This window comes from Nycticebus coucang, chromosome 10 (assembly GCF_027406575.1).
Source record: "Nycticebus coucang isolate mNycCou1 chromosome 10, mNycCou1.pri, whole genome shotgun sequence".
In the NCBI taxonomy this organism is placed as follows: Eukaryota; Metazoa; Chordata; class Mammalia; order Primates; family Lorisidae; genus Nycticebus; species Nycticebus coucang.
This window is the reverse complement of record NC_069789.1, coordinates 132,518,371-132,543,760: the sequence shown is the minus strand read 5'-3', so window position 1 is coordinate 132,543,760 and position 25,390 is coordinate 132,518,371. Positions and strand designations below refer to the sequence as shown.

General features: G+C 54.7%; 1 protein-coding gene across 1 annotated transcript; it reads left to right on the top strand.

Annotated features, from left to right (window-relative positions):
* Positions 1 to 891: 891 nt before the first annotated feature.
* Positions 892 to 10,896, top strand: PLEKHF1 (pleckstrin homology and FYVE domain containing 1). The gene is made up of 2 exons (XM_053607916.1): positions 892 to 987; positions 9,022 to 10,896. The coding sequence occupies exon 2, from the start codon at positions 9,038 to 9,040 to the stop codon at positions 9,860 to 9,862; it is 825 nt and encodes a 274-aa protein (XP_053463891.1). The 5' UTR covers positions 892 to 987; positions 9,022 to 9,037; the 3' UTR covers positions 9,863 to 10,896.
* The last annotated feature ends 14,494 nt before the right edge of the window (positions 10,897 to 25,390 follow it).

The following is a 25,390-nucleotide window of genomic DNA, read 5'->3' as shown; positions in this document are numbered from 1 at the left end:
CAGCACTTCCTGCTGATAATTTTGGAACTGGACCTTGGGCATAGGGGTTCCTCTAGACTCTTGTCTTTCCTTCAGGATATATTTGAAATTTTCCAGTATAAAACACTGAAAATATTGGTAGGGGTAGCGGCACACGCCTGTAGTCCCAGCACTCTGGGAGGCTAAGGCAGAAGGATCGCCTGAGCTCAGGAGTTCAAGGCCAGCCTGAGGAAGAGCCAGACCCGTCTCTACCAAAAATAGAACAACTAGCCGGGCATTGTGGTAGCAGGTGCCTGTCGTCCCAGCTACTCCGGAAGCTGAGGCAGGAAGATGGCTTAAAGCCAGGAATTTGAGGTTGCTGTGAGCTATAATGCCATGGCCTACAGCCTGGGCAACAGAGTGAGATCTGTCTCAAAAAAAGAGAAAGTTTAAAATATTAACATGAATATGAACACTATGAATTCCCTCATTGTGCTGTGGAGGAATGACTGTGGTCGGCTAGTGGCAAAGAGGCCAGCACCCCGCGACCCGCCCGAGCGTGCCCCCAGTCACAGACCACTGCCGACTACGCAGCCGAGGGTTGCAGACTTATTCTCAGCCGGGTAGAGCATCTAGATACAGCCCGCGGCGGCGGCTGGAAAGGGAAACGGGGGCGGAGGACAGACCGGACAGCCAGCGCGGAGGTGGGGACCCAAGCAAGCTCCGCCCAGGCCCGGGCCGCACACGCTGCAGCGGCGCCTGTGAGCGGAGCAGGAAAGCCCCACCCACCGGGCAAGCCCCGTGCCTAGGCCCCGCCCCTCCCCGCCCCTCCCCCCGACTCCGGGGCTCCGATTGGCCGAGCTGCGGGCGGGGGCGTGTCAGGCGAGGCTGAAGCCAGCGGCGCGGGCACTGGCTGGGGCCATAGGGCGGAGCGCAACGGTGCTGGGGACTTGCGGTCTGGGCTGCAAAAGGCCGGCCGGGCGGCGGCTGCGGCGGGCGTGAGGAGTGCGCGAGGACCGGTCAGAGAAGGTAAGCCCCTCCAAACTCCCGGCCGGCTGCGGCGCGCGGAACAGGCGGGCTTCTCTCTCCCCGCCTCCAAGCTTCTTGAGCCCCCGGGCCGTCCGGTCCAGGGGCTCCTGGGCTCCGCCACCACGTCTGGAACTCCGAGCACGAGCAGAGGCGCAGGGAAGGGCGCTTACTGTTGGCTTGTGGGGCAGGGGCTGCAGGGGCCCTGGGGAGAGCTGGGGGAGAGCAGACAGGGGACCCGGACCCAGGCGGGGTCCCCGCGGGGGGGGAGCGCCTGGTGAACGGGGGAGGGCCGCACACGGATCTCGGAGCGCCCTCGGTGCGGTGATTCGGGGAGTCGCGGCTTCATGGTCCCAGTCTGCGGAGTCTGGGGACGTGGCTGGGACAACTGCCCTACCTGGCAGGGCTGGAGAGAGCCCAGGTGGCGGCGTGTTCTGGGCTTTCCTGGTTCACTCTGGCCTCTCTAGAGTCTTTGAGTCTGACTTTTGGAGGGAGCTGTCGAAGGAAACAGGGTCGGGCTTGATTTCCTACTTCACAGAGAAAGTTGTGCGGCAGGCCCACGCAGTGACCTGGAATTCTTCCCCCTCTAATGGAACGCCTGAAGGGCTGTGTAGAAGAGAGGTGTCATCAGCCCCCTTTGCAGGTGGGGACACTTGGTCTCCACAGCTCAACAGGACTGTGTTTTGCAATTTGAACAAAGCTGTTATTTTACCACCAGAGAGGGTCAGAGGCCAAGAAGGAGGGCAGGATTAGTGCTGGGGGTCACCGCCTGCACAGCACGCAATTCCCACTGGTGCCTGTGTAAGCCAGGACCACTCTGACCTCAGCCTGTGTCCCTGCACAAGTCAGCCCTGGCAGCCCAGCTGCACTAAGGGACCTGCCAGCCCAGCCCACTTCACAGAAGGAAAAAGCTTGACCACTGTGGCCTTGGGGGGCCCGGCAGCTGAGCTGGACTGATAACCCTGCCCAGGCGCCAGGTGAGGGGGTTGGGAGAAGTCAGGTATGTGGCCAGGAGCCCCACCCCCTGCATGGAGGATTTTTTGTTCTGCCTTTGGTTGAGAGCAGTCTGCAGCAGCAACTTGTTATTCTGGAGCCCCTGTTACTGGCTGGGACCTTACACAGTGACTTAGATGGTGGTAGGCACTTCCCCACTAGGGCTTCTTCGAGGATTAAATAGATAATATGTGTAATATGCTTAATGCTATGCCTGGTATCTGTAAGCCCTTGGTCAGTGGCACCTCTGGGTCTTTTTTTCCTCGTTGCTAGTGCTTTCCTGGAGAAGGGCCTTCCAGGAGGCACAGCACTGGGCTAAGCTGGAAGGAGAGGACGCTTGGATCCCCTCAGATCCTCACTTTGGCCTGTGTGCCCACAGGATGGCCTTGCCACCCCCAGCACTTACTTCCCCCTAGCACCTCCTCCTGCTGAAGCCTCACTTTGCTCATCCCACCTGGAGCTGTTCTAGGGGCTTTGCTTGGCTGGTGCTTCTGGAATTAAAGACGTGGGGAGGTGAGGTCACTTCCTCACAGGCCTTCCCTGACTCACTGACCCCCGGACCCACCCCAGCCCCAGCCCCAACCCCACTGGGCACATCAGTCCTTTTCTTCCTAGTGTTCAGCAGGGCTCGCAGAAAATACCTGGTTATTCACCTCCAGTCTGGCCCCCCCAGGAATGAGAAGTGTTTATTATCACAGGGCCTGGTCTCTGTACCCTGGCCTTGTTTGGCACATAGTAGGACTTCAGGAGGCCTTTGGAAGATGAAGTCAGGCAGGCACAGAGGCAGGGTGAGGGCTGACTGGGACTGAGGTCCTGCAAGGAAGGAGGGGGCCAAGCGAGACCCCAAAGAAAAGTCCAAAGGGCTGAGCTGCCCCAGAGTCCCAACTCCTGTGACTGTGGCCACGGTGTCCCTCTCTGCTGAGCAATATTCTCACATGTGACTCAAGGGGAAGGTTGAGGCAGGGTACAGCTCTTATTTTCCAAAGCTGTGCTCCCAGAGTGGAGAGGAGACTGAGTTCCATCAGGACAGAGCCGTGTCACTGTGTCCCTGGGATAGGTGCTTTATACATTTTACAGCATGTGACTGTGGAGGGTGGCACAACTTTTCTGCAAAAGGCCAGATAGTGAATATTTTAGACTTTGGAGGCCACTTAGACCTGTGATGGGTGGCTGTGTTCCAGTAAAATTGTATCGGGAAGAGCCAGCAGTGGGCCAGATTTGGTGTAGGTCTCCAGCCTCTGCTGTGGATCGCATATCAACCTCCACTGTCACACTGACCACAGCATCTGCAGCCGGTGATCCTCTTAGGATGTGGCTCCCAGGATGCGGCTCTCACTCTGAGCAACTTCAGCCCCAGCTCAGGTGGTGGGACTGTTGAACCTGGGCACGTTCCCCCTTCTAAACCCTCAAAGAAAAGTACAGGCCTGTCTTTTCCCTGGGGGCCACCCCTCTACAATCTGCCCTGGGGGCTGCCCCTCTACCACCTGCCCAGAGGCCCCACCCGTCTTCGTTGTCTTTCTGGGGCATGTCAAAGGGCCCCACCTGAGTGTATGTGTGGGGTCTCCGCTCTCTCCTTTCTCTCTCTCCTCACCTGTCTCAAGGGAGGGAGGTTCACTTTCCTGGTGAGAACAGGAAAACTACCTGACTTGGGTAAACTACCTGAGTTGCAACTACTTTATTTACAAGAAGAACCTTCAACCTTCAGGCCATGTGAAACCAAGGTGTGACGTTATGGTCACAGAGGAAGAATGTACAGACATTAACCCCCCTCCCTCACACTTAGCCCTGCTTGGGGCCCTCCGGGGGTTCAGAGGAGGGGGGTGCAAGGCCCTGGCTGCCCCAGTGGGCATGTGGGGTCAGCCCAGAGCTCAGACCTCTTTTATCACCACCTGATACCCCCCACCCTTCCCGATCCACATTTACCAGCAGCGTCTGGAGAACAGCTGTCAGGGCCTGGAGGGGGTCTATAAGTCATGGGCAGGGGCAGAACAGCACAGTGGTTGGGGGTGGAAGGGTGTCTGCATGCACCGTAGGCTCTGCCTTCTACTGGTTGGGCTCACTGTGGCTCACTGTGGCTTCCATGCCTCTGCCTACAGCCCTGGCCTCTCTGGGTGCTGCCCCTCACTTCTCACAGGCCACCCACTTAGGCGGCAGCTGCTGGAGGTGGACCTGGGCAAGCTGGCCTTCAGAGTTTAGCGAGCCCCACAGGGCTGGATGGGGACCACCTGCCTTCTAGGCACAAAGCCTGCCTGCTTCAGCTGCCAAATGTGCTAAGTGTTGGTGTGTGGTGCCGTGGGGCGCTTCCATCCAGCTCTGCCGTGACCCGACTGCTGGCACACAGGTGTGCTGGGGGACACATGGCCTGCCTTCCTCATGGCCTCTGGCATCTCCTGAGGGGGACCAGGCCAGCTCCGTGTCCCACTCTGAGGCCTATTCCTTGGTCTCCAGCCTGCAGAGCCCAAGACTTGATCCAGACACTTGCCCTGTGGTTCTTTTCTTTTTAAGGACCTTAAAATTAGAAAATGAGGCACACGCTCCCAATTCTTGGAATTGACTGGTATGAGGGTTTTATCACATTTGCCTCTGCCTATCTCATAAGAGAAATAAAACAGATAAAGGTGAAGGGTCCCTGATCCCACCCCCACCCCCGTTCCCAGTTATGACCAGTACTCTCCCCCAGGCTGCCCTCTCCTGACTCTTAATTTGTATCTATCTTGCCTTTTTAATTTTTTTTTAACATCTTAAACCATTTTTAACCATACAGTTCAGTAGTGTTAAATATATTCACATTGTTTTTGTTTGTTTGTTTGAGACAGAGTCTCACTCTGTCACCCTGGCTAGAGTGCTGTGGTGTCACAGCTTACAGCAACCTCAGACTCTTCTCAATCCATCCTCTTGCCTCAGCCTCCCAAGTAGCTGAGACTACAGGCACCCACCACAGAGCCTGGCTAGTTTTTAGAAATGGGGTCTTGCTCTTGCTCAGGCTGGTCTCAAACTCAAGAGCTCAAAGGATCCACCTGCCTCAGCCTCCCAGAGTGCTGGGATTACATGTGTGAGCCACTGCACCCAGCCCTTGTATATTATATCTTGTATCTCTCATGACTGCAGAAGTCAAATGTGACTTGAGTATTAGAAGATTAATACAATTTTTTCCTTTTTAAAAATGTGTATGCATTTTTGGGTACCTTCTGTATATCCAGAAGTGAGATGCCGAGTCATACAGCAATCCTATTTTAATTATTTTTATTATTTTTTCTTTTATTGAGACAGAGTCTCACTTTGTCACCCTCTATAGAGTGCAGTAATGTCATAGCTCACAGCAACCTCCAACTCTTGGGCTCAAGTCATTCTCTTGCCTTAGCCTCCTGAGTAGTTATGACTACAGGTGCCCATCACAACACCTAGTTTTTGTTGTTGTTGTTGTTGTTTAGCAGGCCCGGGCCAGGTTTGAACACACCAGCCCTTGAGCATGTGGCTGGCACCCTAACACTGAGTTATGACTTATGGGCACACAGCCTAATTTTTTTGTTTTTTGAGATAGTCTCATTCTGTTGCCTAGGCTAGAGTGTTGTGACATCAGCCCACCTCACAGCAACCTCAAACTCTTGGGCTCAAGTGATCCTCCTGCCTCAGCCTCCTGAGGAGCTGGGAACAGGTGCCCGCCACCACGCCCAGCTAATTTTTTTTTTCTGTTTTTAGTAGAGATGGGATCTTGCTCTGGTTCAGGCTGGTCTGGAACTCTTCGGCTCAAGGGATTTACCTGCCTCAGCCTCCCAGACTGTTGGGATCCAGGCATGAGCCAGTGCGCCTGGCATTTATTTTTAATTTCCTTCTTTCTTTTCTTTTTTTCTTGAGACAGTCTCACTATGTCACTCTTGGTAGAGTGCTGTGGCATCACAGCTCACAGCAACCTCAAACTCTTGAGTTTAAGTGATTCTCTTGCCTCGGCCTCCCAAGTAACTAGGACTACAGGTGCCCCCACAGTGCCCAGCTATTATTTTTTGTTGTAGCTGTCATTGTTGTTTTAGCAGGCCCCGGGCTGGGTTTGAACCCACCAGGCCCGGGTATGTGGCCAGCGCCCTAACCACTGAGCTATAGCTGCCGAGCCTATTTTTAATTTCTTAAGGAACCTCTGCTTTGCTTTCCATGGTGGCCACACTATTCAGTATCCTCCCAACTGTGCACAAGTTTCTGATTTCTCCACATGCTCACCAACACTTGTTATTTTTTCTGTTTTTTTTTTTTTAATAGTAGGAGGCTTCGTGCCATTTTTTTTTATTCATAGAATTCTTGAACACTTTAAAAGTGTTATGTAGATTTTGCATAAATATTGTCATTTTCTATAGACTGTCCTACAAGTTGCTTTTTTCCACTCAGCATTTATTGTCTGTCACTCCATACTGACCTGCATACTCCATCACATGAGCAGACCTGATTTTGACCCCTTCCCAGCTGCCTCTGCTGCACTGCAGTCTGCCCTCTGTGGGACAGAATTCTGATCTTGTCAGATTGTCCATCAGCTAGGGACCCAGTGATCAGTCGTGGCAGGGCGGCTCAGGGCTGTCAGTAATAATCTGCTGGGTCTGCAATACACAGCCGAGATCAGCAACCTCAAAATAGCAGTTCTTATGTAAGGTGGTGTGGGCAGCCCTTCTCAGGACGCCTTGTGATCGAAAGGGGCAAGAGGCGTTTGGCTTCAGGGGCCCAGCTTCCCCTCTTACACAATGCACCAGTCCCCACTCTGATTCCCACAGGTGGCATAACCCCCCAAACTCACAGAAGTGCAGCTTGGTGACCTAGAAACACTGTGGGTGTGACCTGCTCAGCCACAGGGTATGCTGTGTGTGCCTGAACACGTGTGCATGTGGTGGTGGTGGTACGGGATCAGTGCTGACCACATCCTCTGCAGAGTTTAGAGCTGAGTTGTGCCTGCTGGGCCATAGAGAACCTCAGAAAGGACTGTTCATTCATGAGCCACTTAGGAGGCACGTTCTGTGTGCCCATCTGGCTCTGAGATTTGGGGGTACAGCAATGCACAAGAAAAGGCTCCTAGGATGGGGCCTCTGGCTTAAAGGAGTAGGGCATCAGTCCCGTATATTGGAAGTTGTGGGTTCAAACCCGGCCCTGTCCAAAAACTGCAAAAAAGAGAAAGAAAGAAAAACAAATTTATCAAGAAAAGACTCCTGTTCTCACGGACCTGAGAATTGAGCAGGGGAATAGAAAACCCACAAGCAGTGACGAGACAAGAAAACACCAGGGGCTGATAAGTCCTAAGAAGAAAAAACAAAATAGGGTGAAAATTTACAGAAGGGGTAAGCAGATTTTTTTTCTGTAAAGGGCCAGATGGTAAATATTTTAGGCGTTGTGGCCATATGGTCTCTGTCCGTAGCTCTGCCATGGCTGTGTGGAAGCAGCCACAGGCAACAGTGTGGCTGTGTCCCAGTCAAACTGGATTCATGAAAACAGGCTGTGGGCCGCATTTGACTCTCAGACTGAAGTTTGCCAACTCCCATCCTGGGTCGCAGGGAGAAGCTGGCTGAGCTGGGTTTGCCAGGGAGAATGTTTCTGAAAGGGCAGCGGACACTGACAGTGGCTGTGTGAAGGAGCTGGCCGTGGGACAGTCAGTTTCAGGCAGGGCACGGTAGCACCTGGTTGTCAGTACAGTGGCACGGTTGTGTGTTCAGCGGTAGGCCAGCCGCAGGCTAGATTTGCTGCTCCCGGGACACAAATTCTAGGACGCATTAGGATTTGGGGTCTGAACTGCTGTGTGGGTCCATGGATGCAGAGGACGGGCTAAGGGGCAGGTCAGGGTGCTGGGTGTGGAGTTGGGTGTGCTGAGCCTGAGGAGCTTTTGCTTTTGTTCTTTTTAAACGTTTGGATTTTTTTTTTTTTTTTGAGAAAGGCTCAAAAAACCTAGGCTCAGCCTCCTGAGTAGCTGGGACTACAGGAGCCTACCACAACACCCAGCTAGTTTTTTGTTTTTTTTTTTTGTAGAGACAGAGTCTCACCTTATCGCCCTCGGTAGAGTGCCGTGGCGTCACACAGATCACAGCAACCTCCAAATCCTTGGGTTTAGGCAATTCTCTTGCCTCAGCCTCCCGAGTAGCTGGGACTACAGGCACCCGCCACAACGCCCGGCTATTTTTTTGTTGCAGTTTGGCCGGGGCTGGGTTTGAACCCGCCACCCTCGGCATATGGGGCCGGCGCCCTACCCGCTGAGCCACAGGCGCCACCCCCCAGCTAGTTTTTCTATTTTTAGTAGAGATGGGATCTTGCTCTTCCTCAGCCTGGTCTTGAACTCCTGAGCTCAAGGGAATCTCCGAGAGTGCTGGGGTTACAGGCAGTGTAGTGCAAGCCTGGACTACCCCACCCCCACTAGCCAGCAGAGCCTCAGTCTTACTCCTGTAGCGCTGTGTTGGGGTGAGGACTAAATGAGAGTTGTGCTTGTTGTGAAGGAAGCAGCCAGCACCTGGCGCCTGTGTCCCTGGGCCCACTAGTGAGCAAGTGGGCTGCAAGGCCTTCCATAGCTTGGTTTGGTGGATGGGGAGTCTGACCCGTTGGGGTTGCAGACGTCCACGTGGCCTGGCACACACTGTCCCAGTACACACACCTGCAGGCTGGCTGGCCCCAGGTGCCAGGTAGTTGCAGCCAGAGCAGGAGGAGCTAGGGGGAGCTGGAGGCAAAGTATTCCAGCGTGCCTGGCCAGTAGCTGGACACCACTGAGGCCTGCTCTGCCCTGTCTTTCCAGGCTCCCAGGGGGACTGAGTCCCTGCGGCCCCCTGGGTAGCACTCTCTGTCACTGTCTGCCCACCCTGTATGGCTTCCATAGGGGAACCCCCTTCACTTCCCAGTAATGCTTTGCCTCAGTTTCTGGGGCAGCAGGTTTCTGTGGCTGGGCAGCAGGGTGGGCCTCCTGGGGCACGATAGGTGACGACCAGTGGGTTGGTGGCTGGTGGGTTAGAGAGTCGGTGGTGGGCAGCATGGTCCAGAGCCCCAGCCACGCCCTGGCGACCTCACATTACCCGTGTGCCTCTCGTCTTCCAGCCCAGCTGCCCCGACCATGGTGGACCATTTGGCCAACACGGAGATCAATAGCCAACGCATCGCGGCGGTGGAGAGCTGCTTCGGGGCGTCGGGTCAGCCGCTGGCCCTGCCAGGCCGCGTGCTGCTGGGCGAAGGCGTGCTGACCAAGGAGTGCCGCAAGAAGGCCAAGCCGCGCATCTTCTTCCTCTTCAACGACATCCTGGTGTACGGCAGCATCGTGCTCAACAAGCGCAAGTACCGCGGCCAGCACATCATCCCGCTGGAGGAAGTGACGCTGGAGCCGCTGCCCGAGACGCTGCAGGCCAAGAACCGCTGGATGATCCGGACGCCCAAGAAGTCCTTCGTGGTGTCGGCCGCGTCCGCCACGGAGCGTCAGGAGTGGGTCAGCCACATCGAGGAGTGTGTGCGGCGGCAGCTGCTGGCCACCGGCCGCCCGCCCGCCACGGAGCACGCGGCGCCCTGGATCCCCGACAGGGCCACGGACATCTGCATGCGCTGCACGCAGACGCGGTTCTCGGCGCTCACGCGGCGCCACCACTGCCGCAAGTGCGGGTTCGTGGTGTGCGCAGAGTGCTCACGCGAGCGCTTCCTGCTGCCGCGCCTGTCCCCCAAGCCCCTGCGCGTCTGCAGCCTCTGCTACCGCGACCTGGCCGCCCAGCAGCGCAGGGAGGAGGTGGAGGAGCAGGGCCGGGGGTCCCCAGCGCAGCGGGACCACCTGGCTGGGGCTGTGTGTGGGGGGGTGTCCAGTGACGATGACTCGGACGAGGACCGGGACGGCGACTGGCCCAGCCGCGTGGAGTTCTACGCCTCGGGCGTCTCCTGGTCAGCCTTCCACAGCTGACGCCCACCAGCAGGACTTCTGCGTTTGGTGCAGCTCTACTGCCCAGGCTCAGACAAGGGCAGTGCCAAAAGCTGCCCTGTGGTGGTGGGCATCACGTGGGAGCTGGCTTTTCCCCTCTGGATTCCGAGGGCCTTTTTGCTGGACATCAGCACCCTTCTAGTTCCACTTCGGGTATCTTTCTTTGTATTTAGCAAGTCCCAAAACACTTAGGCCTCTTGGGAACAGATGCTTGTACTGTGATGGAGCAGGGGTTCAGCCCTATCAGCTGCAGCTGCAGAAAAACCCTTGAATTAGATGAGTCCAGGTGTTCCAGGCCTTTGGGGACCAGAAGGGAATAGGAACCTAGAGGGAAGACAGAACCGCCACTCCCCTGTGGCTCCTGCCAGGCCTCTGGGGCTGGACGGTGCCTTGGAGCCCTGGTGCACTGCTCTCCCTCCAGCGCCCCACTAGCCTTGGCCAAAGCCCACTGCGGCACAAAGCGGTTCCCTGTTGGCCAGAAGTGGTGCTTGTGGGGCTGGGAACGTTCTCCTTGGCTCACACAGCATGTCTGAAACCCCACTCGGGCCCCATGCCCTGGGGAAACACCTCTTTGGCCAGTTCTCAGAGCGTGAGCCAGGGAGTCACTGCCTACCCACCACCTTGCTGGTGCCCACTGCTGCCCCAGGCTGGGGTTCCGCTCTGCCATGCTGTGGGTGCCCACCAGGTCTGGGGGACTGCAGCCTGAGCTGCCCTTGGCTCAGGACGTCTGGTGAGGAGCCTCCATCTGACCTGTCCACGTGTCCAGGCCTTTTTTTATCTGTCCCCTTCTTTCCCTGCGCCAGTGAAACTGGTGCCAGGAGTCAGTTGCAGGGACAGAAACTGGCTTAATAATAAAAAGAAAGTTTATTGACTTGTGTGGTCACAAATTCAGGGGAGTTTCTGCTGCAGATGCTGTTGAAACCATGCAGATTGGCAGAAATCAACCACAGTCCACCACCCTGGGTGTACCCGGGTTGCTGCAGTCCAGCAGAGACAGATGTCCACACCACACCTTAGAAACAGGTCTGTCTGGGTGCTGTGACTATGGCCTGCAGCCCTGTTCACTTTATTGTGGGTTGTCTTAATGGATGACATAGAAGAACTGAGGGACCATTTGTCTGGCTGTGCCTGGCCCTTGTCGTTGAAAACTTTCCCACATGTCTCCTGCCAGGCCTCTGGCGGGACAGTGCCTTGGAGTGGGAGACACACCCTGGTGCACTGCTCTCCCTCCAGTGTTCCAGTAGCCTTGGCCAGAGCCCACCATGGCACAGGGTGGGGTGGCTGTCGGCCAGAAGTGACTGTGAGGCTGGGAATGTTCCCCTTGGTCCACATTGCGCTGTATCTGAAACCCCACTGGGGCTCCATTCTCTGAGGTAACATCGTCCTCTCAGGCTGGTTCTCTGATGTCCACACACAAACCTGGAGGGTCCAGTCAGAGCACTGATGCTGACCTGGCACATTGGGGCCCAGCTCCCAGGGCTGCTGCTGGCACCACCAGCCTACAGACTATAGTTGGGGTGGCAGGGCATACTCTTGACCTGTAGGCACTCCTGCGAGGGTGGGTAAGAGGGGTGAAGTATGAAGCACCAGGGACTTGCCTGTGACTCTTCCCACCTGGGCAGAGTGATAGGGGAGGTGTGGAGAAGGTCAGAGTTGCTTCCAAGAATGATGGCTTGTTTACAGGCCCTCCTCTCCCTTGGCCTGCTAAACCTCACAAACTGGTTCAAGCTGGTTCTCCTGCTTGGGCAGAGGGCACAGAGTGAGACAGGTCACTGGGTAGGGGAAGCTTCCTGAAGACAGATCCAGGACCCTCAGAAACCCAGGTCAGGCAGTATAGGTCCCTATACTCTAGAATTGATGCCAGGGCCTGGGGTATGAGCTCCAGCCACTGGCCTCTAGGTCACAGCCTGCTTCCCTGGAATTTCCCTTGGCTGGCGCCCTCAGGGTCTAAACAGCAACATTCATTTGGAAAGGAGACAGCCTGGACAACACCTGTAGAGGAGCAGCCTCTACAGCTGCCTGAGAAAGGGGTTGAGTAGGTCACTGTTCACCTGTGACCTGGAACTTGGCCTGCCCGCTTCTCCCCCATGGCTTGGACAGAGCTGCGACTTCCTTGAGCCCCATGGTGTTAGGGCCTGTCAGGACCTAAGGGCCCAGGGCACCCAACAACACTGGGAGTGCCATCTTCACGCACAGGCACTCACACTGTGTGCTGTGCTGGGTGCTGGGGGCACAGCATGAGTGAGATGAGCAAGTCCTGACTCAGGCTCACACAGCATGGTGGGGGAGACAGACTTGCACAGAAACAGGCAAGGATACCGTGAGGGGGGTCCTGTGACGGTGTAGGGGGTACTGAGATGGAGATACGGTGATGGGGCGGAGAGTACTGTGGGTGGGGCACTGTGATAGGGAGTACTGTGATGGAGCAGGGGTACAGTGAAGGAGTACTGTGATGGAGCAGGGGTACTGTGAAGGAGTACAGTGATGGAGCAGGGTTCTGTGATGGAGTACTGTGATGGAGCAGGGGTACTGTGAAGGAGTACTGTGATGGAGCAGGGGTTCTGTGATGGAGTACTGTGATGGAGCAGGGGTACTGTGAAGGAGTACTGTGATGGAGCAGGGTTCTGTGATGGAGTACTGTGATGGAGTACTGTGATGGAGCAGGGGTACTGTGAAGGAGTACAGCGATGGAACAGGGTTCTGTGATGGAGTAGTGTGATGGAGCAGGGGTACTGTGAAGGAGTACTGTGATGGAGCAGGGGTTCTGTGAAGGGAGTACTGTGATGGAGCAGGGTTCTGTGAGGGAGTACTGTGATGGGGCAGGGGTTCTGTGAAGGAGTACTGTGATGGAGCAGGGGTTCTGTGAAGGGAGTACTGTGATGGAGCACGGGTACTGTGAAGGAGTACTGTGATGGAGCAGGGGTTCTGTGATGGAGTACTGTGATGGAGCAGGTGTACTGTGAGTGAGTACTGTGATGGAGCAGGGTTCTGTGAGGGAGTACTGTGACGGGGCAGGGGTTCTTGATGGAGTACTGTGAGGGAGCAGGGGTATTGTGAAGGAGTACTGTGATGGAGCAGGGGTACTGTGAGGGAGTACTGTGATGGAGCAAAGGTTCTGTGAAGGGAGTACTGTGATGGAGCAGGGTTCTGTGAGGGACTACTGTGATGGGGCAGGGGTTCTGTGATGGAGTACGTGAGGGAGCAGGGGTATTGTGAAGGAGTACTGTGATGGAGCAGGGGTTCTGTGAAGGGTGTACTTTGATGGAGCAGGGTTCTGTGATGGAGTACTGTGATGGAGCAGGGGTACTGTGAAGGAGTACAGTGATGGAGCAGGGTTCTGTGATGGAGTACTGTGAGGGAGCAGGGGTACTGTGAAGGAGTACAGTGATGGAGCAGGGCTCTGTGATGGAGTACGATGATGGAGCAGGGGTACTGTGAAGGAGTACTGTGATGGAGCAGGGGTTCTGTGATGGAGTACTGTGAGGGAGCAGGGGTACTGTGAAGGAGTACTGTGATGGAGCTGGGTTCTGTGATGGAGTACTGTGATGGAGCAGGGGTACTGTGAAGGAGTACAGTGATGGAGCAGGGGTTCTGTGATGGAGTACTGTGATGGAGCAGGGGTTCTGTGTGGGAGTGTGAGGGAGCAGGGGTACTCTGAAGGAGTACTGTGATGGAGCAGGGGTTTTGTGATGGAGTACTGTGATGGAGCACGGGTACTGTGAAGGAGTACTGTGATGGAGCAGGGGTTCTGTGAAGGGAGTACTGTGATGGAGCACGGGTACTGTGAAGGAGTACTGTGATGGAGCAGGGGTTCTGTGATGGAGTACTGTGATGGAGCAGGTGTACTGTGAGTGAGTACTGTGATGGAGCAGGGTTCTGTGAGGGAGTACTGTGATGGGGCAGGGGTTCTTGATGGAGTACTGTGAGGGAGCAGGGGTATTGTGAAGGAGTACTGTGATGGAGCAGGGGTACTGTGAGGGAGTACTGTGATGGAGCAAAGGTTCTGTGAAGGGAGTACTGTGATGGAGCAGGGTTCTGTGAGGGACTACTGTGATGGGGCAGGGGTTCTGTGATGGAGTACTGTGAGGGAGCAGGGGTATTGTGAAGGAGTACTGTGATGGAGCAGGGGTTCTGTGAAGGGAGTACTGTGATGGAGCAGGGTTCTGTGATGGAGTACTGTGATGGGGCAGGGGTTCTGTGATGGAGTAGGGGTTCTGTGAGGGAGTAATGTGATGGAGCAGGGTTTACTGTGAAGGAGTACTGTGATGGAGCAGGGGTTCTGTGATGGAGTACTGTGAGGGAGCAGGGGTACTGTGAAGGAGTACAGTGATGGAGCAGGGTTCTGTGATGGAGTACTGTGATGGAGCAGGGGTACTGTGAAGGAGTACTGTGATGGAGCAGGGGTACTGTGAAGGAGTATTGTGTTGGAGCAGGGTTCTGTGATGGAGTACTGTGATGGAGCAGGGGTACTGTGAAGGAGTACTGTGATGGAGCAGGGGTTCTGTGATGGAGTACTGTGAGGGAGCAGGGGTACTGTGAAGGAGTACTGTGAGGGAGCAGGGGTACTGTGATGGAGTACTGTGATGGAGCAGGGGTACTGTGAAGGAGTACAGTGATGGAGCAGGGTTCTGTGATGGAGTACTGTGATGGAGCAGGGGTACTGTGAAGGAGTACTGTGATGGAGCAGGGGTTCTGTGATGGAGTACTGTGAGGGAGCAGGGGTACTGTGAAGGAGTACTGTGATGGAGCAGGGGTTTTGTGATGGAGTACTGTGAGGGAGCAGGGGTACTGTGAAGGAGTACTGTGAGGGAGCAGGGGTACTGTGAGGGAGTACTGTGAGGGAGCAGGGGTACTGTGAAGGAGTCCTGTGATGGAGCAGGGGTACTGTGAGAGAGTACTGTGATGGGGCACGCGTTCTGTGAAGGGAGTACTGTGATGGAGCAGGGTTCTGTGAGGGAGTACTGTGAGGGAGCAGGGGTACTGTGATGGAGTACTGTGATGGAGCAGGGGTACTGTGAGGGAGTACTGTGATGGAGCAGGGGTACTGTGAAGGGAGTACTGTGAGGGAGCAGGGTTCTGTGAGGGACTACTGTGATGGAGCAGGGTTCTGTGAGGGAGTACTGTGAGGGAGCAGGGGTTCTGTGAAGGAGTACTGTGAGGGAGCAGGGGTACTGTGAAGGGAATACTGTGATGGACCAGGGGTACTGTGAAGGAGTACTGTGATGGAGCAGGGGTACTGTGAGTGAGTACTGTGATGGAGCAGGGGTTCTGTGAGGGAGTACTGTGAGGGAGCAGGGGTACTGTGAAGGAGTACTGTGATGTAGCAGGGGTTCTGTGAGGGAGCAGGGGTACTGTGAGGGAGTCCTGTGATGGAGCAGGGGTTCTGTGATGGGAGTACTGTGATGGAGCAGGGGTTCTGTGAAGGGAGTACTGTGATGGAGCAGGGTTCTGTGAGGGAGTACTGTGATGGAGCACGGGTACTGTGAAGGAGTACTGTGATGGAGCAGGGGTTCTGTGATGGAGTACTGTGATGGAGCAGGTGTACTGTGAGTGAGTACTGTGATGGAGCAGGGTTCTGTGAGGGAGTACTGTGATGGGGCAGGGGTTCTTGATGGAGTACTGTGAGGGAGCAGGGGTATTGTGAAGGAGTACTGTGATGGAGCAGGGGTACTGTGAGGGAGTACTGTGATGGAGCAAAGGTTCTGTGAAGGGAGTACTGTGATGGAGCAGGGTTCTGTGAGGGACTACTGTGATGGGGCAGGGGTTCTGTGATGGAGTACGTGAGGGAGCAGGGGTATTGTGAAGGAGTACTGTGATGGAGCAGGGGTTCTGTGAAGGGAGTACTGTGATGGAGCAGGGTTCTGTGAGGGAGTACTGTGATGGGGCAGGGGTTCTGTGATGGAGCAGGGGTTCTGTGAGGGAGTAATGTGATGATTAGGGATTCTGTGATGGAGTACTGTGATGGGACTGGGGTAGTGTGACTCAATATTGTGATGTAGCAGCAATTCCTGCTAGGGAGTCCTGTGATAGGAAGTACTGTGTTATGGTAGGGGTGCTATGATGAGGTAAGTGTAATGTGATGGGGTACTTTCATGGGTTGGGCGCTCTGTGATTATGTCGGGGTACTATGATGGAGGTACTGTAATGGTGTGCGGGTACTATGACAGGTATTGGGGTATGGCCACTATGTTTGGGGTACTATGATAGTGGGTATTATGATGCGGCAGGGGTAGTGTGATGGGGGTACTGGGATGGGATAGTTGAACCTGATGTGGGTGGCAGACTATTGGGGTCAGCTCAGCCTGGATGTGGGTGTGAGTGGTGCTGCCAGGTGAGGAGATGGGGTCTGGGCAGCAACCCCTGGGAGGGGAAGGAGCCTGTATGCCCTGTAGCAGAATGAGGGCCTGTATGCCCTGCAGCAGAGCTGAGCCCTGGATGCACTGGGCCAGTTCAGGTGCCGTGGGAGCTATAGGCAGCTATGCAGGTCAGCACGTCTGCCCATGGCTGTTGGGGTTGCTGTGTGCAGGTGGCTGGGGATAGTGGAGTCGTACAGGCGTGGGGGCCAGGCAGCCTTCCGCTGCCCCCAAGGTCCCCAGTGGAGCACTAGGCCCCATTACGGAAGCCTTAGCCTTCCCCGAAAAGCCTCCCAAAGGTCTGGCCCCTCCTGTTTTGCTGAGACTTTAGACAGGCACAAAGTCTCTGCCTCTCAGTTAACAGCAGAATGACCCCATGGGCTGAATGTCTGCTCTGGGCCACTGGAGCGGAGAGTGGGTTGTGCTAGAGGACTCTGGGCTGCATGAGTCCTTGCATATGAGTCTAGGAGGGGAAGGCCTTCCCTGCAGACCTGTCTGGCACAGCCAGATCATACAAAGGTCATCTTTAGGCCAGGCTCAGGTCAAGGGTCAGGCCAGGCAGAGCCCTAGCCATTCTCAGAGAGGGCCATGCCTCCTACGGCCAGGCTGCTTAGCCATGAGGCTCTGTTACCTACCTTGCTGGCAGGAGCCGTTGCCAGTCCCAGCCTCAGGTGGAGAAGGCCATCTGAGGTGCTGAGAGTACTCCTTTGTCAAGGCCAGACAGTTGACCTTTGCTCTAGGTCATTGTCTGGCCCCGTGCCTGGGGAGGTCAGGAGTGAGCACTGGTCTTCTGGGCCTGGGAGCAGCCCTCACTCTCCTGCCTGGGCATTCCAGGCCTGGCAAGGACACAGGAACCCACTGTCCTGCCAGCCATGTGCTCCTGTCCACCACCCTGGAACCTTTCCTCCCAGCTGTGCTTGGCCCCATGCCCCTGCCATCAGCCGACCTTTCTCACCGGCAACATGGGTCCCTGGGAGGGCCTGCATCGCCTCTTCTCCTATCCCCTGTAGGAGGTACAGGGGGCCACAGGGAGGGCCTGGGGACCAAGTGTATGCATTTGAGGGACACCAGAGCCCCACCGTCACCCACCTCAGCGTCACCTGGACTGTCGCTGCAGGAATCAGCCCAGACTGGAGCAGCTGCAGGTGGAAAGTGAAGGGCAGTCTGAGACTGAGCACAGCCATGCAGGGACACAGTGTTCCAGAAGGACTCAAGACGTTGAGGGTTTTACAAGGGTTAACCAGAGTGGCATCTTCAGGAGCCAAGAGTCCTTAAAGAAGGGCCCACCTGCATGGGGGCTGGAAACACTGCTGAGGCCGAGGAGCCAGGCAGGGGCTTCACAGGATCCCAGGAATCTTGTGCCTCCTTGATGATGGTGGTGACTACCACTTACTGACTCCAGGGAGGCACAGCCATATCACAGGTCATCTTCAGGCTACAAGGGATGTGGCCTTAGCCCTGAGACAGACTAAGCCAGAGGAAGGACTCCCTGCAGGAGGCAGCATTTTGTTGTGCCTCAGAGGATCATAGGACCTAACCAGAGGACCGTAGGCTCCACTGGGAAGGGCTTGGGGTCTCTTCACTAACTGTCTCTTCCCATCCTTGGCACTAATCATTTGCTGAAGAAATAGATTAATCAAGTAGGAAGTGGGGCAGGGACAGGGGCAGAGGGGATGATAAAGTAGCAGTGACTGAGCTTCAGCCCTGGAGCCTCCTGAAACTGGAGACCACTGTTGCTGGCCAGCAGGAGGGCCGGGAGGCCACCTCCCCCTGACACTGTGAATTGTTTTCTCAGGGAGGGGCCGGAATTGCCCACCATCCCCGCCAGGTAGAGCTTTCTGGGGAGGTAGCATTTGGCCTGGGTGTGGGCTGGGTTCCAAGGGCTTCCTTAGGGATTATATAGGTTGGCATCAGAGGATTCTGCCCGTCAGCCTCTCCCCTGCCCAGTCTGTTCTGTGAATGCAGCCAGAAAGAGGGAAGTCAGGGCCACTGCGGGAGGTGCCTCGGAGGCTGACCCAGTTCTCAGCCTGGATCTGGGGTGTATTGGGCCACACATGCAAACCCGAAGGGCTGCTTCCTCTGACAGAGCAAGAAGAAAGTGGGTCTGCAGGAGGATGCAGGCAGGGGAGGGGCTGCCCCCTCAGCCCCAGCCAGTCGATGGGGGCCATCTTTCTACCTCCCTTCTGTGCATCCAGGCCCAGCGTGCTGTGCCTCAGCCTAGCACAGACTCAGTGGGACCAGTGTCCTGGGGCAGAACCAGGGGTCAAAATGGGGTGGGGGTAAGGGGAGGAGAAAGGGGTCTTCCTCAGAATCCAGGCTTCTCCTGGTGCATGTGACCCCATCCTGCCACTGCCCTGGCCCTGCCTATCAGCTTTGGCCCTGCCAGTGGGCCCTGGCACACATGTGACCCACTCTGCAGCCTCCCTGCGTTGCCTGAGGGTGGTGTGGCTCCTGCTCTTCCGCCCTCACCTTCCCTGAGAGCGTCCGTGTCCTGGCCGGTGCTGTACTGTCAGAGCTCTGGGAGATGGTGCTGCAGCCTGTACTGTGGGAGCTCCAGGAGACAGGTGCTGTTGCCTGTGTCCTCAGAGCTCTGGGAGATGGCTGCTGCTGCCTGTGCCATTGGAGCTCTGGGAGATGGCTACTGCTGCCTGTGTGCAGCCTCCACGGCCCCAGCCCAGGGTCCTGCACCACTGGGCATTCATTCCACAGTTGGTTCTCTTGAAAGGTGGCCTTATGATCTCCCTAGCTCCTGGGGGAGGAAGATGTCACAGGGACCTCAAAGTCCACATGTCCAAAGCTGATGCCATCAGCTTTGCCTCACCTGCCTCTGCAGACCCTGGCCCAGCCCACAGCACCAGGGTGCCTAGCTCCTCTCTGGCTCTTCCGCCTCTCCCCACCCTTCCAGGTGACGCAGGACTGGGGAGGTTTGCTGCATTCAACTCTTGAAGGAGCTTCCAGATGGCCACAGCGAGCAGTTTAAGCAAGGCCTTAGAGCCAGGTGTGGGCTGGACCCTGCAGGGTGGAGTCATCACCCCAAGGGATCCTGGGGGCCTTGTGTACACACGTGCCTGTGCACACACATCCCCTCAGCCCACCCTCCCAGGGTGCCCAGGCTCCCCAGCCGGCCTCCGGCCTCCCACCTCCGTCTCCAAGCCTCTGAGGGGCTTTGTGTCAGTATACAGAAGGGAGAAAGAGGGTGACTGCAGAGAGGTCACACCAGGAACAAGGGCTAGGACCCGAGGGAGACTTGTCATACAGGCTGGGATTCTGTGTGCTGGGGCCCTGAGAGTAGGCATGCCTCTGACACTCGTGAGCAGGTGACCCTCTGGGTGGGAGGAGAGCTGTGGCCATCTGTGCCCTCCGCTCCCGAGCCCCCACCCCAGCACCCTGTCTGCTGTTGGCTCCCACCACCCTAGAGTCCAGTTCTGACTGGAATGTTCAAAGCTCAAAACAGAAAGGCAGGCAGAGAAAGAACAGGGGGTGTGGACAGACAGAGCCAGATATTTCTGGGCAAAAACAAGGGGAAATTTTGATCTTTGAAGCATCAGCGTAGGGGTCCTGCCAGATACTACCACAAGCTTCCTGCCAGCAGTTCCTGCCCACTGTGGCTCTCAGGCTGGGAGGGAGGGGGTCTGGGTGCTGCCCTGAAGGGCCCCCAAGTCCCTCTTCCTCAGCACAGCTGTGCTTAACTCGATACGCTGGTTGTCCACAGCAGTGCACTGGGCCCTGGAAAAGCAGGACTCCACGATTCCAGAACACACGTGTGCACATACGTACACGTGTACACACGGAAACTTCATGTGGTCTGCAAATTACGAACATCCTTAAAATATGAAAATGCATTCTTTTGCATCTGAGACAGAAACCAAGTCTCCTGGCACCCTGCCCACAGGAAGCTGAGCCTTTGAGCCTTGCAGCCCAGGGCCAAGCCACTTGCTGGCTTAACCCAGTTCCCAAGAGATTCCTTCCTCAAGGCCTAACCTGGAGCTGGTCCTCAGAGAGCAGGCATTGAAGCAGAGCCATTCAGCGTGAAGGAGGTGGGCCTGTGGGTGCCACAGCGCAGGTAGAGCTGTGCTGGTGGGCAATCTAGGGTGCCCACCCCAGACTTTGGGCAAAACCCTTTCGGTGTCCTATGCCCCCAGAAAGGCCCCAGGCTCTGCAAGCTGTTCCCTCCCCTTGAAACCCTGGTGTGGGGCTGACCTGGTGGCTCAAGGCTATAATCCCAGTACTCTGGGAGGCTGAGGCAGGTGGATTGCTTGAGCTCAGGATCTGGAAGCCTGAGAAAGAGTGAGACCCCCAACTCTACTGAAAATAGGAAAACTAGTGGGGCAGTGTGGTGGGCACCTATAGTCCCAGCTGTTCGGGAGGCTGAGGCAGGAGGATCGATTGAGCCGAAGAGTTTGATGATGAGGCCATGGCACTCTACCCAGGGCAACAGAGTGAGACTCTGTGTTAAAAAAAAAAAAAAAAAAAGCTATGCCCACAGCTCCATGCCCACCTGCACTGGGAATGAGTTCCTGAGGTATTGGGTGCTTGGCTTATCTGTGCAATGTTCCTCCATCAGGGGGTCACATTCCTTAGGAATCTCCTCTTCCTCATGTTCAGCTGCATGATTTGGTACAGCTGACCCCACCCACATCCTGGCCATTGAAATGGGCACAGGGCAGTCTGACCAAGCAGCCTCCATCCCCTGACCACGCTCTGCCAAAGTTGGCAGCCTCCCCTCCTAGCTGCACAGAGAGAGTATTGGCCCCTCACGTCACAGGGACAGGTGAGTCCTGGTCCTGCTCTCAGGAGGTTCCAGGAAAGGGATTGAGGAGAGAGTGTTGGGGTCCAGATTCACCCCCAGCATGAGGCTGCTGACAGGGAGGCTGGGTGGGGGGGAGCGCAGTGGGGATTTCAATTCAATTAGGGAGGAACCGACCCAACCACCCACAGCTCGAAGAAATGAAAACAACATTCAGAAGCACAATGGACGCACTGATTGTTCCTTTATTCAAGTCAAAAACAATGCGATGGCTCACTCAGCGGCAGTCTGCCTGCCTCGCGAGCTGATTGTCACATGAGTCAAAACCCTGGGAAGGAATGTAATTCAGATGCAAACCTGATTTGGGAAACAAAGCTGCCCACCCCTCCTCAACTTAGGGAGATCTTTGGTGCAGCAGCAGGAGCTTCTGTAAGGACTGACTTTGTTAGAGGCCCCCTCCCCGCTAGTAAATCCAAGGTGTTTCTGCGTATTGATCTCTGCAAAGGTCAAGGAATAAGCAATTAGGAAAATCTGTAAGTGTTCAAAGAAGTACCAGGAGGAAATCAGCATGCGGTCAGACACTAGTTCAGAAGAGATGCAGCCAGCCAACTGTCTGGATCATCCTCTCTTTGGGACTTTTGTTTTCTGAGGTATCACCTACATCCATTACAGTGCACAGATCATAACCACGCTGCTCAGTGAGATTTTGCACGCACGCGTGCACACACACACACACCCTCATACACACACCGGTGTAAGCACCAAACAGATCTCCGGCACCCCCAGAAGGCTCCTTCCAGCCCCTCCCTGCCTTTGGGGAATAACTGGTGTTCTGACTTCTATCACCCTAAATTTTTCCTAATTTTTTTCTTTTCTTTTCTTTCTTAATTATTATCTTTTTTTTTTTTTGAGACAGAGTCTCACTATGTCGCCCTCTGTAGAGAGTGGTGGCATCACAGCTCACAGAAACCTCAAACTCTTGGGCTTAAGCGATTCTTTTGCCTCAGCCTCCCAAGTAGCTGGGACTACAGGCATCTGACCACAAGGCCCAGCTATGTTTTTTTGTTGTAGTTAATGCCCAGCTATTTTTTGGTTGTAGTTGTCATTGTTGTCTGGCAGGCCCAGGCTGGATTCTAACCCTCCAGCTCCGGTGTATGTGGCTGGCGCCCTAACCGCTGAGCTACAGGTGCCGAGCCACCTCATTTTTTTCTTGATCATTTAACATCATTTTGTTTGAAATTCTTTTCTTCGACATTATGCCTATGAGATTCCTCCATGCTGTGGGTATCCATAATTTGTTCTTTTTCAGGGTGGTAAGTATTCTATTTTATGAACTTTATGCAATTTCTTATCCATTCAATTATTAATAGACATTTGGGGTTGTTTCTAGTTTGGGGTTATGATGAATAAAACTGCTATAAACATTCCTGTGGAAGTCTTCTGGCCGACATAAATGCTCGTTTCTGTGAGGTATGTAACTTGGGACAGAGTTGCTGGACCGTGAGTGCACATATATTTGGTTTCAGGAGATGCTGCAGAAATTTCTGCAGTAGTTCAACTTCCAGGAGTAGGTGAGAGTTCCAGTTGCTCCACTTTCTCACCAACACCTGATATTATTAGTCCTTTTCATAGCACTCACATCAGTGGGTTACTTGGAATGCAAGTCTCAAGACACTGTCCTATAACCGGAGCTGGCTCGCCAGGTTCGGAGAAGGCAGCTAATTCTCCAGCAGAGTGGAGCCCACGCTGAGATCATGCGGGTGTCACACCTGGTTCAGAAGAGGCATCGGCATGTTTATAGCATGCATGGGTTGGCACTGATGCAAAAGTTAAAGGGGGAGAAAGCTGCCTGCCAGATTGTAAGTCTTTTATATATTAATTCGACAAACATTTATTGAGTGCCTACAACCACTGGGGATACAGCTGTGAATAGAATAGACAGAATCCCTCTCCTGGAGGTTACTCCAGTGATGGGAGAGAGATGATGAGTACATTTTTGAAGTACACTAAAATCTCTGGGTGGCTCCTGTGGCTCAGTGGGTAGGGCGCCAGCCCCTTATACTGAGGGTGGTAGGTTCAAGCCCGGCCCCGGCCAAACTGCAACAAAAACTAGCCGGGCGTTGTGGCGGGTGCCTGTAGTCCCAGCTACTCGGGAGGCTGAGGCAAGAGAATTGCTTAAGCCCAAGAATTTGAGGTTGCTGTGAGCTGTGACCACACGGCACTCTACCAAGGGCAACATAGTGAGACTGTCTCAAAAAAAAAAAAAAAATAGCAGCTGGAAGGAGGAAGTTACTGGTTTTCTTTTCTTTTTTCTGATATAGAATCTCATTCTGTCACCCTGGGTAGAGTGCTGTGGCATCATCGCAGCTCACAGCAACCTCAAACCCTCAAGAGATCCTCCTGCCTCAGCCTCCTGAGTAGCTGGGACTATAGGTACCCATCACAACACCCAGCCAGAATTTGATACTTTTAAAAAAGAGAATGCATTTTTTTTTTTTTTTGAGGCAAAGTCTCACTTCATCACCCTGGGTAGAGTCCTGCGGCATTACTGTAGCTCACAGCAACCTCAATCCCTTTGGCTCAGGCCATCCTCTTGCCTTAGCCTCCCCAGTAGCTGGGACTACAGATGCCCACTACGTTGCCCAGCTAGTTTTTGTATTTTTCCAGTTGAGATGGTGTCTTGCTCTTGCTCAGGCTGGTCTGGAACTCCTGAGCTCAAGCAATCCACCGCTTTGGCCTTCCAGAGTGTTGGGATTACAGGTGTGAGCCAAGTTACTGGTTTCTGGGACGGAGAAGGCTGATGGAGAAGCTGGTTTTCTTGGTCGTGTTTGTCTGCCATGGTGGGGTTTTGGGGGTTGGGGTGATGAGTATCAGGAGCTCCATTTTTCATGCAAAGTTGGAGAGAGGGAGTGGATTGGGGGAAACTCTGGGCTGCCAAACACATCTGGGAGTCATCAGTGACTAAGCAAGCCACCGTCTGGACTGAGCCCATGTAGACAGGAGAAGGGTATAAGAAATGGGTGATGAGACAGTTCAGCATTTACACATCAGGCCAGGGAGCAGAAGCAGCGGGGATGGAGAGGGGCAGGTGTCTGGGCAGAAGGGAGGAGGAGAGTTCAGCCTGGGGCAGGCCCAGCCACGGGGTCGTGGTTGGCTGCACCACCAAGCTGCCCGACAGGCCCAGGAAGGGGAACAGTGGGCTGACCGCTGGGTCTAACATGGAGGTCAGTGGTGCCCTTGACAAAAGATCCTGGAGTGGTAGGAGCAGATGCCTGCTGGAAAAGGTCAAGAGAAAACAGCAGACACAGCACAGAGCACTCACCCAACAGCCTCACTGCAAGGGGAGAAAGAAAGGGCTAAGGGGGGGAGGGAGGGCCCACGCGAGCTGTGTTTTTGTATTTTTAAACAGCATTTCTGAGGCGTAATTCACATCCCATAAAACCCACCCCCTCTTCATACAATTCAGCGGTCTTCAGTACAGTTGCAAGATTGTGCAAGCATCACACTGTCTAATTTCAGAACATTTTCACACCCCGAGAGACACCCGGGCCCTGTGAACACCCCCTGCCCTCCTCCCTCCCCAGCCCGTGGCAGCCTCTCATCTGCTCTGTGTGTCCGTGAACTTGCCTGCTCCACACGGCTCATACAAATGCGATCACACAGTGTGTGGTCTTTTGTGACTAGCTTCTTTCACTTGGTATAATATTTCATCAAAGTGGTAGCACATGGCAGTGCATAATTCCTTTTTACGGCTAAATAATGGCCCACTGGCCGTTATTGTATATAACAATTGTATATTATAGACGACGTCTTTGCTTCCGTTCATCAGCCGATGGACATTTAGGTCTTCCTGCTGTTTAGCTATCATGAATAATGCTGCTAATGGACATTTGTGTACAAGTTTTTGTGTGGACATATGGTTTCCATTCTCCTGGAGATACACTTGAGGGTGGGACTGCTGGGTCATACGGTAGTCCTGTGTTTACTGTTTGAAGAGCTGCACACTGTTCCAACAGTGGCTGCAGTTTTACGTTCCCACCAGCAATGCATAAAGGTTCCAGCTTCTTCCCAGCCTCCTTGACACCTGTTATTATCTTCCTCTCAGCATCGCAGGAGGGGAGAAGTGGCGTCTCACTGAGTTTCTGGGTGTCTCATAAGCTTATTGTCCATTTTTTTTTTTTTTTTGCCAGGGTTGGGTTTGAACCCACCACCTCCGGCATATGGGGTTGGCGCCCTGCATTGAGCCGCAGGCGCCGCCCTTTATTGTCCTTTTTCTTTTTTTGTTTTATTGTTGGGGATTCATTGAGGGTACAATACGCCAGGTTACACTGATTGCGATTGTTAGGTAAAGTCCCTCTTGCAATCATGTCTTGCCCCCATAAAGTGTGACACACACCAAGGCCCCACCCA